At 42.6% G+C, this 15,988-nt stretch overlaps 2 protein-coding genes across 2 annotated transcripts; both read left to right on the top strand.

Moving 5' to 3' along the window:
• Nucleotides 1–4,778: 4,778 nt before the first annotated feature.
• Nucleotides 4,779–5,276, top strand: LOC110707180. The gene has a single exon (XM_021885186.1). It carries the CDS (start codon nucleotides 4,779–4,781, stop codon nucleotides 5,274–5,276), a length of 498 nt encoding a protein of 165 aa, XP_021740878.1.
• Nucleotides 5,277–6,686: 1,410 nt separating this feature from the next.
• LOC110707181 lies at nucleotides 6,687–9,733 on the top strand. The gene is made up of 5 exons (XM_021885187.1): nucleotides 6,687–7,457; nucleotides 7,794–8,006; nucleotides 8,211–8,610; nucleotides 9,015–9,514; nucleotides 9,620–9,733. Exons 1-5 carry the CDS (start codon nucleotides 6,687–6,689, stop codon nucleotides 9,731–9,733), a joined length of 1,998 nt encoding a protein of 665 aa, XP_021740879.1.
• Nucleotides 9,734–15,988: the final 6,255 nt, after the last annotated feature.

Consider the following 15,988-nt stretch of genomic DNA (forward strand, 5'->3'; position numbering starts at 1 on the left):
TCTCTTAATTATCTGTGTAAGAGTTGAAATCAATTGTTAGTTGTCTTTTTTTTTTTATGGGCTGATTTGATCGAAATCAGTTCAATTTCAATAGAAGTTACAATATAGTTACGTTATTTTGAGTGTAGTATGAATTTTACTTGAAAGATTCACAACAAGAAAACATTTATGTGAAACTTGATTGCATACTCCCTTGGTTTCCAATAAACGCAAAATGTTGACCTTTAAGCTTTTCATCAACTTCCTTGGATCGTTAGAATGCATATATTCTTTGAGAGGGTATTAGTACGAGGAATAGATATATTTTCTACTTAGCTTTGTTTTTTACTCATCAGTAGTAATTTTCATGCACAATATTTTTTGTGAATGTTAATTTATTCATATTAGCAATTTGGCATTATTTGAACATATCATAATGTGATTAGTGACAAGTAATAAAACATTCATATATTCAAACAAATATGTGTATGTAGTCAGTTTCTTAGATAATTGCCTTATAAAAAAAGTCAAAAACATGAACAAGTAACAACTAAAGATGTAGGTAATTGTAGGAACTGGTTGATGGTTATCATGTTTTTGCTCCACGTCATATAGATTTTCAAGTATGTACATAGATCATAGATGTGGTTGCTGAAAGATGTTTATCAAGCTTTGGATTTGTTTAATAAATATACTCCGTTAGTAGCAGATGCGCAAAAAAAAAATGCTAATATTCATGCTATCTGTCCTATTAAGATTGTCGCATTTTTATAAAAATATTTTGAATTTAAAAGGGTAGAACAAAGGGAGTACAAGTATAAAATAAATCGATGTAGATTTCAAGTGCCTATTGAGAAATTTGTCTTGATCTTGATTATTCTAGGGCGTTGATATTGCCAAGGCAAATTATCTCCCCGATGTCTGTAATCTTTAAGAATTTAAATATGTCAATTATTAATTTAATAAAATACTTTGTAATATTTTGTTGCCTATAATATTAGTCCATAGCATCCCAATATTCCAATTAAAATCTTTTCAACTCCAACTACTAATTATTCTCATCAAAATCTGCAACTAATTAAATTATTCACCATGGTTCAAATAAAATAAAATATAGTCGTAGCAAGAAATATAAAGGCAGACCGAAACTTAACCTCACAGAGTGGTATTTATACTCTTTTAATTATTAGTTTAATGATTATATGAAGTTTTTTGTTTTTTTTTTTTTTGTTTTTTTTTTTTTAAACTTTAACATTTGACTAACTAATATTTCGTATATTTTTTGGTGTTGATTATAAGCAGGGTTTATGCATATGAATCGACATTATATTTTTTTGAGAAATGATGACTAGTTATGTTTATCGTCTTATTTTTAAATAGTTGTTATGTAATATTTGAATTTTTTTTCTCAGTTGATATGAATGATTCTCCTTATATTGATTATTAGAATGCATTAATTAACAAAAAGTATTTGTGCATGCATGTAATAGTGGTATGTAGTACTGACAATGAACGGGAACAAATAAGAATGTTGCATATCCTTACAAAAAAATATATACATATATAAATGAATCCAATAAATAAGACTATTCAAAAATAAAATAAAAAATATTGGGATACTAATAGTATATGCAATAAAATATTACAAAGTATTTTATTGAATAAATAAGTTTGACATATTTAGATTCTCAAAGATTACGAGAATTGAATAGATAATATGCCTTGAAATTGATTTTTTTGCCTTGTCAATATAAGCACCCTTATTCTATTGTCAACTAACCATTTTAACAATCATGAGTCAAAAAATTAGGCGGGTGATTTGGTCGGTTGGTTCCTAAGCTGGAATTTTCTTTTGGTTTTTAATTTTTACCAAATGTCTGTAGCTAATTAGATCACTTGACTAATTTATTTTCACCAATCACGATCTATGCTAGATCGAATTTGTTTAGATATCCTTACCTTTTAAAAAGTATGAAAAATAACTTATGAATAGTGTGAAAATAATTATATCCTTAAAGATGTTTCTTTACCTATATGCAGCCTCGTATCTGAGGCAGGGCAGTCGGGGCGGCCGCCCGGGGCTCAGAATGGGAAGCCCAAATTAATATTAGGAAAAAAAAGAAAAAAAACAATTTCATTTAATTAAAAATAATTTATCTTGATTTTTTATAAAATAATTTTATCTTGATGTACTATTAAGCAACTTTATCTTGATTTTTTATAAAATAATTTTATCTTGATGTAAGTTTTGTGTTTGATGTATATACTATGGTGGATGCTAATTGAGTTGGAAAAAAATGACTTTTTTTTTTATAATGAAAATCAGAAATTAACTTACTCTGCATTAAACAATAATCATTTTATTACTCTGCATTAAACAATGATCAGTTTATAAATTTTATTTAATGTTCTTACATACCCTTAAAATTCATAATGTTAACATCACTTTTTAAGTAGGGCCCCATATTACAAGTTCGCCCATAGGCAACCAAAATATCAGAAACCTACCTATATGCCCCTATTAATTAATATGATGTTAATTGTCTCTAAGTTTTTTCCTTATGATTTAATAATTTAACTCTTATGAATAGTTTTTGGTCAATTATACCCTCTAAAATATTTATTTACTTATTTACCCTCATTAACGTTAATTGTATTTTTTAAAAACTCTTAACAATAATGTACATACCTTTATACCTTTCAAAATATTTGTTATAAATTTTTCCTCATTATGTTGCCAACAACTAAAAATACTTCGGACTATGATTACACGATGTAAATATACTCCACATTTTGAATATCACTATTAAAACTTTGACCAACTATTCAAATCGTCTAGAAAGAAAGAAGAGTTGTAATGCCAAAAAAGAAAAATAAAAATACAAAAGACTAGACTAATGTCTATGTCTTTGACTAATGGAGGGGATACGACAATTTCAGAAGAATTGTCTAATGTCTTTGAATAATCTGGAAACTGGCCATCAATAATGGACCCTTGAAGATAAGAAAGCTAAGTTACAATGCAATGTCACGGAGTATTTTGATTTGTAAACAATAACAAAAAGCTTGTCACAATTGGACCCCTTAACCGCTTGTAGACAAAAGTTGTACGAGACTTTTATTTAGTGGAAAATTAAATAACCATTTAGAAGGTTGTAGTGTTCATGTACGATTCACGATTGAATCATGTATTAATCAAGTCGAGTTTAAATACTAGTTTTTCCTATTAATCAACTTTGTACTTTTGACCTTTGAAAATTTCAAAATCAAACATGTTTGGGGTCCAAAATGCTTATATTTGGGCCCAATTATAATGAAAATAATAAAAGCCCAATAGGCAAGGTACAACCCTTCAATACATTTGCCAAGTCAATTATAGCAAGGCCCAATCAAATGTCAGCCCATTTGATTGATCAAGCCCAATCTAACTTATGGAACAAAGGTATAAAAGCTTTCATTTCAACACAATTACATTCATTCACATTAAATGCCTCAAGCAACAAATACTCTTGCATAGCTTTTTCTCTAATACTTTTGCATCCGTACTGACTTCGGCATCGGAGGGGTCTTCCTCGGCACACCCCCCGAGGCTAGTTTACGTTTGCATTGCTGTGTAGGAAATCCTCAATTCAGTCATCACTCGAATTGGGCTTCGTCTCCACTCATCCGAAGGGCCAGCCGAAGGCCCATTGTTTTCTGACCGAAACAATTTGGCGCCGTCTGTGGGGATACTTACAAAAATTCAGCCAAAAATCTCATTCGAATCTTAGCCAATTCAAAAAAAATGACTAAGAGTGCAAAGAGCTCTAAAAAAGCTAGGAAGACCGGTCTTATAACGGTAAGGGCCGGTAGAACACCTTCACCGTCGCCTGAACCGACTGCTTCCAACTCCCCGAGGGGAGAAAATTCGCATGGAGGATCTCCTTCCCAGCAGGATTACCTAAACGGAAACTCGCCGAGGGATAGTGAGGTTCACAAGCGTGATCCTTCACCGAGCATGCGCTCAACTCCTCCTACCGGACCATCAACCGAGGAGGTCATGAAAGCCATGGCTGTGTGCATGGAATTCATGCATACTTTAGGGGAACGCTTCCCACCAGTAAAAAAGCCACCCTGGCCTAGATCAAATGATCGAAAGAGGAAGAGCATAACCGAGGGAGAGAAGCAGGCTCCATCCTCAAAAGGGGAAGGCAGCCGAAGGGTTGGGCATCCAGGCGGTTCTAGGCAGAATCAGAGGAGAGGCTCCGGCCACTCCAAAAGTTCGAAAGCTCGGAACTCCGAGGATCATCATGACAGCCACAATGTTTCTCGCTGAAGCGTTCACGAACGCCTAGGTGGAAAAGGAGGAGTGCATAGTCGCCTCACCTTCCCAGAAGGGTCTCGTCCCTCCATGTCACGCGAGGGGACACCCCCTGCATCCACCTCTCTGAGTGGGAGAAGTAGGGTTCCTTCGGCGCGGCAGAAGGGAAAGGCTGTAATGGTTCCAACCCCGTTCCCCATTCCAAAGGTGGATACTGGAGGAACATGTGCCAACGGTTAAAATTCCGGCACACATTACATATGACGGTACTTCGGATCCGAAGGACCACATTGCCTCCTATGAGGGGCATATGTACCTTAACCCCAGGTCCGAAGCTACCTGGTGTAAGTACTTCTCGACGACCCTTAAAGGTGTGGCCCAATCATGGATCACCAAAGGGCTGAAGGAAGGCTCAATAACTGGCTAGAGCGATCTAGCCAATAAATTCAAGAGCAAGTTTTCCACGGCTAATCGCCGAGAGAAAACCACTGCAAAGCTCATGGGCCTGCAACAAGCGGAGGACGAAAGTCTCCGAGATTATTTGACTCGCTTCAGCAACGAGTCATCCAGAATAACAAGTCTGGATCAAAGCCTAGCCGTATTTGCATTACGGAATGGCTTACAAGCTGGCAAATTTTTAGATTTCATGGTCATGCATCCCCCGCAGACCCTGGAAGAAGCCCTCGACGCTTCGGATAAATTTATCCGAGCTGAGGAATGGAACAAGGCGAAGCTGCAATCCCAATCAGGGCTTGTGAAGCCAAAAGGGCAGCAGGCTGAAGTTCCAGTGTCAAGGAAAGGGAAGGCAAAAGCCTCAGAACCTCCCTTGGCCGCTGAGCCGAAGAAGGATAAGGCTCCCTATCTAGGGAAATTTGAATCTTACACCCCTCTCACCTTACCACGTACTAAAATTTTTAGTGTGACGAGGGAGGAGGGAAGATTCAGAAAGCCGAAGCCACCTCCTTCTTGGCATCAAAATAAAGGGAAGGACCTTTAGTGTGAGTTCCACGAATCTCGTGGGCATCGCACCGAGGATTGCCTTCAGGTGAAGGACCAGATCGAAGAGCTGGTCCAAAAAAGATATCTAAAAAAATATGTCGCGGAACGCCGCGAAGAGAAGAAGACCGAGAAAGATTCTCGACAAGAATTGGACTATCACCGGAAAAGGGATAGACCTCCCGAAGGAGGGCACAATGACATCCTGACCATTTCCGGTGGCATATCTCGGAACGCACTCAAGCGCCATCTGAGGGGTCTAACCCATCAGATCCATCATGCCGAGTTCCAGAAGCCGCAGTCTCCGGTGCCGAACATGACGTTCACATCCGAAGACTGCAGGGGGGTGGTGTACCCCCATGATGACCCATTGGTTATCATGACAAGCATCGCAAACCACAACGCCTATCGGACACTGGTAGACGGTGGCAGCGGGGCGAATATACTTTTTCGGAAGGCATTCGACCAGCTGAAGTTGGAGAGCAGGCATTTGACTCCGGTCCCTTATCCGGTCACTGGATTCAACGGCTCTTCTTCATATCCGGATGGGAAAATTCTTCTTCCCGTCAGCCTCGACCAAGACCGGGCAAGACGAAGCATCATGGCCGAATTCTTGGTCATCGACGCCCCGTCAGTTTACAACGTCATCATGGGGAGACCACTCATCCATGATGTTCAAGGAGTAGTCTCGACATATCATTAGTCGATGATTTATGTCTCAGACGAAGGACGCTCCGAGAAAATACTGGGTAGCCAAAGAGAGGCCCGGGAATGCAACTCCCTCAAGCCATCCAAGAGTCGCCGAAGCGACAAGGATGATGAGGAAGAAAAAGAGAGAGAAAAGGAGCGGGGTACTAAAAGGCTGAAAGGCCTAAGTGCTTCAGCTCAGGTGTCCCCAAAAAAGAAAGCATCTTTAGGGACCGAAAAGGCGGGCTCTTCGGTCAGACTGAAAGATTCGGACGAGGGCCAGCTGAAGAAAGGAAGGTCGACTGAGATTGACAGCAGACCTGAACCTGAAGAATCTGGCTCCAAGGCAATGGAGTCAGACGAGCAAACTGAATCTATCCAGTTGACCGAGGGGGATACTGAAAAATGCGTCAAGATCGGACAAGGGTTAGATCCGAACCTCCATGTTGAACTAATCCAACTCCTTCGGGACAACAGAGATGTGTTCGCATTCTCAGCAGCTGACATGCCGGGAATTGATCCGAACCTCATCTCGCACAAGCTTAATGTCGACCCCACATGTCGGCCAATTAAGCAGAAGAAGCAGAACTACTCCGCTCAGAAGAACCAGGACATCGTAGCCGAAGTCAAGAAACTTCTGGACGCAGGGTTCATTGAGCCCTACCAATACCCTGAATGGCTGGCGAATGTAGTAATGGTTCAGAAAGCTAATGGCTCCTAGAGGATGTGCGTTGACTTCACGAATCTGAATAGGGCCTGTCCGAAGGACTTCTATCCCTTGCCGAGAATTGACCAACTGGTTGACTCGACAAGTGGCCATGCTCTGCTCAGCTTCATGGACGCATTTTCTGGGTACCATCAGATTTTCATGCACCCCGATGACAGAGCAAAAACGGCATTTGTTACAAGCGTCGGGGTGTATAATTACAAAATGATGCCCTTCGGCCTGAAGAACGCCGGGGCTACATATCAGAGGTTGGTGGATCAAGTGTTTGCCGAACAAAAAGGCCGCAACATGGAGGTCTATGTTGACGATTCCATCGTCAAAAGCAAAGAGGCAAAAGATCATGTTGCGGACCTAGCTGAAACGTTCGCCACCCTGAGAAAGCATCAGATGAAGTTGAATCCGAAAAAATATGTCTTCGGCGTGAGGTCTGGGAAATTCCTAGGTTTCATGGTCAGCAAGAGGGGGATTGACGCCAATCCCGCCAATGTGCAAGCAGCTCTTGATCTTCCCGAGCCGAAGACGAAAAGGGACATTCAGCGCCTTATGGGGAGAATGGCCGCCTTGTCCAGGTTCATCTCAAAAGCCTCGGACAAAGGTCTGCCCTTCTTCAAGGCGCTGAAATTTCCGAAATCAAAGGAGCTCATATGGGAAGATGAGCAGAAAGTAGCCTTCCAGCAGCTCCGGGAGCACTTGGCAAATCTTCCAACGCTGGCAAGGCCAGCTGAAGGAGAAATCTTGTACTTATACGTAGCAGTTAGCCCTGCTACGGTGAGTGCGGTGCTGCTGAAGGAAGAAGAAAAGGTTCAGCAACCGATCTACTTCGTCAGTCATACTTTGACTGATGCCGAAACGCGCTACCCTCTGCTTGAGAAAGTTGCATATGCAGTGGTAGTAGCAGCTCGGAAGTTAAGACCTTACTTTGATTCGCATCAGATTGTGGTCCTAACAGATCAACCGCTGGAAAAAGTCCTCGGCAAGGTGGAAAAATCAGGCAGACTAACAAAGTGGGCCTTCGAGCTCACCGAGTTCAGCATAAGCTACCAGCCGAGGGCAGCAATCAAAGCCTAAGCCCTAGCAGACTTCCTAGCCGAGTGTTCCTATCAGGAAACACTCGACGAAGGGAAGGGGACTTGGACTGTATTCACGGATGGCTCAGCCACCGTAAATGGCTCGGGGGCTGGGGTGGTAATCACTTCTCCCGAGGGCAAAAACTTCGAGTATGCACTCAAATTCTCATTTAAGGCTTCTAACAACGAAGCAGAATATGAAGCAGCAGTTGCTGGCTTGGAATTGTGCATAGCTCTCGAAGCCGAACATGTCTGTCTGAAGACAGACTATCAGCTAGTCGCTAACCAGATTCAGGGCGAGTATGAGGCCAAAGAGCCCTCCATGATCTCCTATCTTGCCAAGATCAAATCAGTTATAGCGAAGCTGAGAACTTTTGAAATCGAGCTGATACCAAGGGGTCAGAATGCTCAAGCCGATGCACTCTCTAAACTTGCAAGTTCAACTCTTACATAGCTGAATCGGTCCATATACGTGGAGGTGCGCCGAAACAGAAGCATTGACCCAGAAGTTGAGGTTCAGTGCGCTGAGGTTGAGCCTAGCTGGATGGACCCCATCTTGGCTTACAAGCTGCAAGGAACGTTGTCCGAGGACAAGAACTTAGCAGCAAAAATGAAAAGGGTAGCCTCAAGGTTCATTGTCTACAAGGGGGAGCTGCTGAAAAAATCCTTCTCAGCCCCACTGCTGAAATGTGTGGGTCCAACAGATGCGGATTACATCCTTCGGGAGATCCACTTCAGCATCTGTGGAAACCACATTGGGGGGAGAACCCTGGCCCATAAGGCACTACGGGCAGGATACTATTGGCCAACTATGATCCAAGACGCTAAGGACTTGGTGCGAAAATGCGAAAAATGTCAAAAATTCGCACCCGTTATTCACAGGCCTTCAAGGGACCTTCAGCCGATCCTGAATCCACTCCCCTTTGCTCAATGGGGGTTGGATATTTTAGGACCATTCCCCGAGGCTCCCTACCAGAAAAAATGGCTGAAAAAATGGCTCCCTACCAGAATCGACTATTTCAGCAAATAGATAGAGGCCGAAGCAGCTTCAAACATAACTGAGCAAACTGTCAAGAAATTCATCTGGCAGAATATCATCACGCGCTTCGGCATCCCAAAAGTGCTTGTCTTCGATCATGGAAGACAATTTGACAATCTGCCGCTGAGGCGGTACACAGATCAGTTCAGCATAAAGCTGGCATATTCAGCAGTCTGCCATCCTCAAAGTAATGGCCATGCCGAAGCTGCAAATAAACAGATACTCAACGCTCTCAAGTTGAAGATCAAAAGTCCAAGTGGATAGAGGAACTTCCTGGAACTCTATGGTCACTTCGGATAACTGAAAAAGAGGCCACGGGGCATTCACCTTTTGAATTGGTGTATGGGTCCGAAGCCATTTTGCCAGTGGAAATTGGCTCAGAAAGCCTCCGAGTCAATCAGTTCTCGGCCGAAGAAAATGAGCATCTCATGAAAAAGTCCCTCGATTTCTTAGATGAGATCCGAGATTCAGCGAGGGACAGAATGGCGGCATACAAGCAGAGAATTAGTAAATTCTACAACCGAAGAGTCCAGTCAAGACTCCTTAAAGTTGGGGACTTGGTTCTTCGGAATGCCGCCGCTGTTCAGAAAAGCCGCATCCATGGGAAGCTCTCAGCTAACTGGGAAGGGCCTTATGAAATATATGATGAGCTCCAACCAGGAACTTATTGTCTTCGGCAGTTAGACGGAACTGAGTTGAAAAACCACTGGAACGCAAATGTACTTAGAAAATTTCATGTTTGAAAAATCTGTGTAAGTACATTCCCTTCAGATTAATGAAAGGCCTTTGAGCCACAATTATTCATAATTTTATTCTGCTTTCAGTATTTCTGTCCTTGCCGATTTTTGAAAAAAACTCAGGGTTTACACCCGGTGCTGTCCGAAGCATTGCATTGTGATGCACTGTGCTTCGGCAAGCCGGAAAACCTGCCAAAATGAGAGCGGTAAATAGAACCTCGAGGTATTGCATAGTGATGCACTGTACCTCGGATGGATTTGCTGCTCTCGGCGAAGAGGCCATAGGCTCATCTAGGACATAGCCGAAAATAGGAATTGATAGAGTGCCCGAAGCATTGCATAGTAATGCCTTGTGCTTCGGCAAGTCAATTCCGGGTAGTGATTGCACCTCTGAAGTATCGCATAATTATGCCTTGTAATTCAGATGATCACTGCCCTGGCATTATGTCCAAGGTAGTCATTCCCTCGGATGAATCAAAATCGACCAAAATACAAGGAATAAACATATATATATGCAAGCTATAACAAAGCTTCAGTAGCACTCAGAACCCTGAAGACATCACCTTCAAAGTTCTGGGGGGCAGAAGGCGCTTACACGCTGAACTGCTCTCAGCAAGCTCTTGTCTGAAGCCCTTGACACTTGGAAAAATTCCATGAAAAACCAAGTAAAACGGTTAAAGTGTTATCAGCTGAAGAACTCTTAGCCGAAGCTTTGTACTTAGCCAAATTTTGAAAAAATTCAGAAAAAAGGCAATCAAATGCAAAGCTGGAAAAATAGGCAGAAGAAGAGGAAACAGCTAAAAATTCTATTTCATCTACCAAAGACTGAAATATCACAAACATCAAGTTTAAGCTACAGAAACCAAATTCAGAAGTTTAAGCTACAGAAATTCAAAGTCGGCAGCCGCCCACATAGCGGAAAACACAGCTGCCGAAAGTACACAAAAACAGATAAAAAGTTTATACAAAGGAAAGCTGAAACAAAAGAACAGGCAAAAGCTGATGCGGCGTTTACAAATTAAGCGCATGTTGATCCGCAAGACTCAGAAGACGGCTGCCCGAGTTCCTATGCTTCAGCATTCTCTAGAACTCCAGATGGACCAGCCCCAACTGAAGAGGAGGCAGGACCAGTAGCTTCAGCCTCTTTGGCAGCTTCCTCAGCCTCCTTAGCTTCAGCCTCGGCCTGGCGGACTAGAAAGTCAATCTCAGCCTGGCTAGCCTCGTTGATCTGAGGGTTGTCAGCGTCCATTGACCAAGCCTCAACCTGGTCCTAGTTCATATCAGGGGCAGCATGCAGAGCCAAGCGCCGAGCCGTCTTCCAGCCGTTCTCAAAACCCTCACCATATTCAGCTTCGGTGTAAATCCTGGTTTTGAGCAGCTCCTTGGCATCCAGCAGCTCGGCCTTCTAAGCCTCCAGGTCGTCCTTCAGCTTCTAGTTCGCGGCGAGCAGATCATCTTTTTCCTTTTTAGCCTCTTCCCGAACTTGAGCCAGCTGCTGCTCATGGGCAGAGATGAGAAGTTGTTGAGCATCAGCATCTTCTTTGGCCTTGGCCTCAAGCCGAGACCGGAACTCAGCGAGGGTATTAGCTCCAAACTCTTTCATGAGAGATTGGCCCTCCTCGAGCCAAGGGAAGACTATCTGCTCCAGGCCTCGGCTGAAGGTGCGGAAGTTCTCCTCCATTCTCTGCATCTCCCGCTTAACAGCTGAGACATCGTCCTCAGCCTTTGCCTGCTTCAGCTCAGCTAGCCGAGCCAGAATCTCAGCCTCTTCGACCTTGGCTGCTTGGCTCTGAAGCTCGTCAAACATTTCCACAGTAAGGAAATGATTGTGCACAGCCTGCAAGACCCAACAGTAGCAGATTATGCAGTTAGCCGAAGTCCAACACTTGGCAAAAAAAAAAAAAATGCAAGTGTAGGAAGGTTACCTGCATCAGAACCCTTTGGTTCTCAAGAAGAGGATGGGGCACGCTTTCTAAGGACTCAGCAGCTCCTGCAGCAGCGCCATGCATCCATGCCTTAGCCCTCTCAATGGCCGAAAGATTGCCCAAATTGCCGAAATAGGAAAGGGCAGAATCACGCCTATCCTCAATAATTGTGCGGGCATGACCAGGAACAAGGACCGAGGGCGCTGAGCCGAACCCCATCTCAGCTGATTGGAAAGTTCGGAAGGAGGTGGCAGCTGAACTGGAGGGAATATTCGTATGCGCAGACATTGTAGCATCATTCAGCTGCGGCTCGCTCTCCTTCTCAACGAGCTTCGGATCCTCATCCTGAATCCCCAACACTTCTACCTCGTGCTGAACCTCCTCAGAAAATGAATGGTTCGGGCACGTGGCGAGGAGGCGAGGGGTCGACCGGCACATCGGCCACTTCAATGAAAACTTCCCGAGAGGGGGAAGTAACCTCAGCCGCCTCTTTTTGAACCTCTTCTAGCCGAGGCCTTTTGACAGGAAGCTCTGGTGCCTTGAATTGACCAGGCCGAACCAAAGGTCTTCTTTTTCCGCCAGCTATATCTTCGGCAGCAGGTTCAGAGGGGGCAGGCTCTTCTTTCTCTAATTCTTCTTCCCCTTCGGACTGCAGAAGCAAAGAAAGAGGGGGCAGGAAGACGAGTAAGAAATCAGAGAAGTAAAAAAAAACACAACAACAAACAGCAAGGAAGCTCAAGGCAGAAGCACACAAATGTTTCAGCCGAAGCCACATACTTAACAGTTTTGGCAAAATAAAACTATATCAGACAGAGGTGCATCCGAAGAACTACACTTAGCAGAATTTACGTGCAAATTCAAAGAAAATTACGTGTAACATGCATACTCAAAAGCTGAAGCTACGTATCAACATATTCAGAAAGATACTTTGCAAGTTAAACAATCAAAATGCTGAAGTTCTAAACTGGGAAAATCAATAAGTAAAGGACTAACCGAAGGGCCGAACAACTCTTCGGTATCTTCTGACTCCGAATCTTCCTCTCTGATAGGCTCGGATGGAGGAGGTGGTGGCTGTACAACGTCACCTCCTTCAGCAGCAGCAGCAGCAGCTTCCTCTTCAGCTGAGAGTAGGAAGAAAGGGTCGATCTTCTTATACCAAGGCTTCTGCGCCAGATACTCAAAAGCACTGACCACCTCGAGCTTCCTCGGCTGCAGTGTCAGTGGTCGATCCCTCACAGCTGTGATGGGAGGAGTATTGGTAATCGGCACTCTGGTCTGGCTGATTCCCAGCACCTCGTAATTGATACCAGAAGTCTCTTCGCAGATAGCTGAAAAAATATCAGAGCAAAACATTAGCTTCAAACAAAAAGCTTCGGATTGTGAAAACTTAAAAAGCAGAATGTAAATGCCTCGGCCCCAGCCGAATCACTTACCACCTTGGTATCTTCGGCTGAGGCCGGCAACGGCTAACATCTTCTCTTGGAAGATGTAATGATAACATGGCAGCCAGACGGTTGGCATAATGGTCATTCGGCCTGTAGCGCCAGGGTTTGAGGATCTGCCGAATAGCTCCATCTGCAGGCAATCCAGTTCGGTGAAATCGTCATCACCGATGCTTGACATGGATGGGTCTGGCTTCCTAACGTAGCAAGGCCCCCCGAAGTAATTAGGGTGGCTCTCATCCGAAGGAGCTCGCACCCAAATCCATTGCTCCCTCCAATGTTTATCCGAGGTATCGTTCGGATAGGAGGTCAGATAACCCCTTTCGTCTTCTATACGCCACCAGCCTCGGCCATGTATTCTGCTGGACTGGGTGTTCGGTGACAGTTTGTGAATGCACCGAAAACAGTGGACGCTCGTCTGCAGCCCATAGAAGATGCACACCCGGAGATAGGTCATGATTCTCTTGATGCTGACTGGGGTGAGCTGGGCCAATGAAATATTGTACCCATTCAGAACGTTGATGACGAAGGGGTGCACTGGGAATCGCAGCCCGTAATGCAGCTGCCGAACGTAAACCCCAATATAACCTGGAGGGGCCCGATAGATTCTCTCCAGCACTGTGGGCATTCGGCACCAATACCCATCGGCTTCCATTATGTCGTAGTAGACCTCCAACTGCTCGGCAAAGTGGTATCGAGCATCATTTGCAAGCCACCATTCGGCTGGCTCGGTCTTCAACAGACCAGACTTCTCGTATTCATCGGTCCATTCCCTCTCTTCAGGGGTCAAGGGCCGAGATCTGGTAGAAGCCCTTCGACCAGAAGTGCTTGCTTCGGCTGGCTCCCTAGGAGGGGCGCTGTTTAGCGGAACAACCCTTAATCCTTCTCCCCTCGAGGGTGAACCAACCTCAATTCGGGCGTTTGGGTTTCGGCCGCTCAAAAACGGCATTACTGGCAGAGGACGGTTCCTCTTCAGAATTAATTGCGGCACTTCCTCCTCAATAGTCTCGATGGCGACGCGAAAAAAGTAGGAAAAAGGGGAATAGCTTAAAAGAAGGGGAAATCCGAATGAAATTCGGAGAAAATTACCTTTATCTGACTCGGAATTCGCCGATTTAGTGGTTCGGAGCAACGAATTCTGCTGAAAAGCTTCGAAAAGGCGGAAATTGGTGAAAGAGAAAAAGAACTTGCGCGAGTTCGCTGGAAAAGTGAGAGTGAAATGCGAAGAGTGTTTGATTTGGGAATGCCGGAAATGATTATGCAAAATGCAAATTAAATACTTGGTGCAAAAACCCACTCACTTAATGTCAGTTTACAAACTCTTCAAATTCTTCCCAAACCAATTACAAACCGCCAAAATTTAATTTTCCACTAAGTCCACTCCACTTCCCCACTACCATTAGTTAACCGTCATTAAGGTTAATTAATCATCATTAACGGTTATATTAACTGTATTGAGTTATCAAAAACATTTAAATTATTTTCATTTATTTCCCTCCAAATCCTTCAGCTGCTGAAACCCGACCCGTTATCCTCACGAATCGGGTCTGGGGGGCAAGTTGTTTGGGGTCCAAAATGCTTATATTTGGGCCCAGTCATAATGAAAATAATAAAAGCCCAATAGGCAAGGTACAACCCTTCAATACATTTGCCAAGTCAATTATAGCAAGGCCCAATCAAATGGCAGCCCATTTGATTGATCAAGCCCAATCTAACTTATGGAACAAAGGTATAAAAGCTTTCATTTCAACACAATTACATTCATTCACATTAAATGCCTCAAGCAACAAATACTCTTGCATAGCTTTTTCTCTAATACTTTTGCATCCGTACTGACTTCGGCATCGGAGGGGCCTTCCTCGGCACACCCCCCGAGGCTAGTTTACATTTGCATTGCTGTGCAGGAAATCCCCAATTCAGTCATCACTCGAATTGGGCTTCGTTTCCACTCATCCGAAGGGCCAGCCGAAGGCCCATTGTTTTCTGACCGAAACAAAACATATAATGTAAAGCATTTTATTTAATGATCAAACTAAATTAAAACAAAAGTTGTGAGTAAATCAATAAATGTTAATTTAATAGTGAATAGGTTTTTCTTATAATAAATTTACTTAACATAAATAAACGAGTTATTCATAAACTCGTATAAACGAGTAATCAAGTATATATGCTCGTTCTTCAAAAAAAGTTTATATGCTCGTATGTAAAGCTCGTTTATTACACAAGTTTCAAAATCGATTAACCTCAACTCATTTGTTTAACAAACAGCTCATGACACTTAAGAATGGTATCATCACACTGGCCTGGAGTACAATTTTCACATCATGTTTCATTATACAACTTTCCATAAGGATTTATGGATCTATGATATTCCTTTTTTTTTTATTAAAGGGGATCTATGAGAAGATAATAGTTTTTTTTTTTTTTTTTGGACATGAGAAGATAATAGTTAGTCACTCGTAATTTCTCAACAATGTGCTAACTTATAAGTATTCCAGTAAACTAATGGAAGATTCTATGTAGTCGTGGAACTTGACTAGTTAAGATAATGTATACATTTGGAAGGTGCTCAGTTGCTCACCTCTTTCTTACCTTTCTTTTGACTAGGAAATCGCAATGCGCGCGTCATAGCTAGCCATATTCGGAGAGCTCTTTCAGTTTGGCCTTAAATCTAAAATTTGGTTGTTGACAACATTAATAAGAGAAAATATATTTGTAGGGGTAGTATAAATATCCACGATTTATTCTTAAGAGTTAAAAAAAAATAGGCAACTAACATTAATAAGGGCAAATAAATAAATAAACATTTTAGAGGGTACATTTGTACAAACACTATTCATTAAAATAATTGTGCATATTAATGAGGGTATATATGTAAATACACATTTTGAAGGATATACTTGGCAACACACTATTCATAAGAGCAATCTAGTACTTTTTATAAGGTAGGGAAGTTGGCACATTTTATTTCTTATTTCCTTTCTCTATTCAGTTCTCTAATCTCCATACCAAAAATAAATAAATTAATTAAATTAAATTAAAAAAAAAAAAAGACTTATAATAATTATTGCTAATTTGATGTGGTTGTC

The sequence above is a fragment of the Chenopodium quinoa genome, unplaced genomic scaffold (genome assembly GCF_001683475.1).
Source record: "Chenopodium quinoa cultivar QQ74 unplaced genomic scaffold, ASM168347v1, whole genome shotgun sequence".
NCBI classification, from domain to species: domain Eukaryota; kingdom Viridiplantae; phylum Streptophyta; class Magnoliopsida; order Caryophyllales; family Amaranthaceae; genus Chenopodium; species Chenopodium quinoa.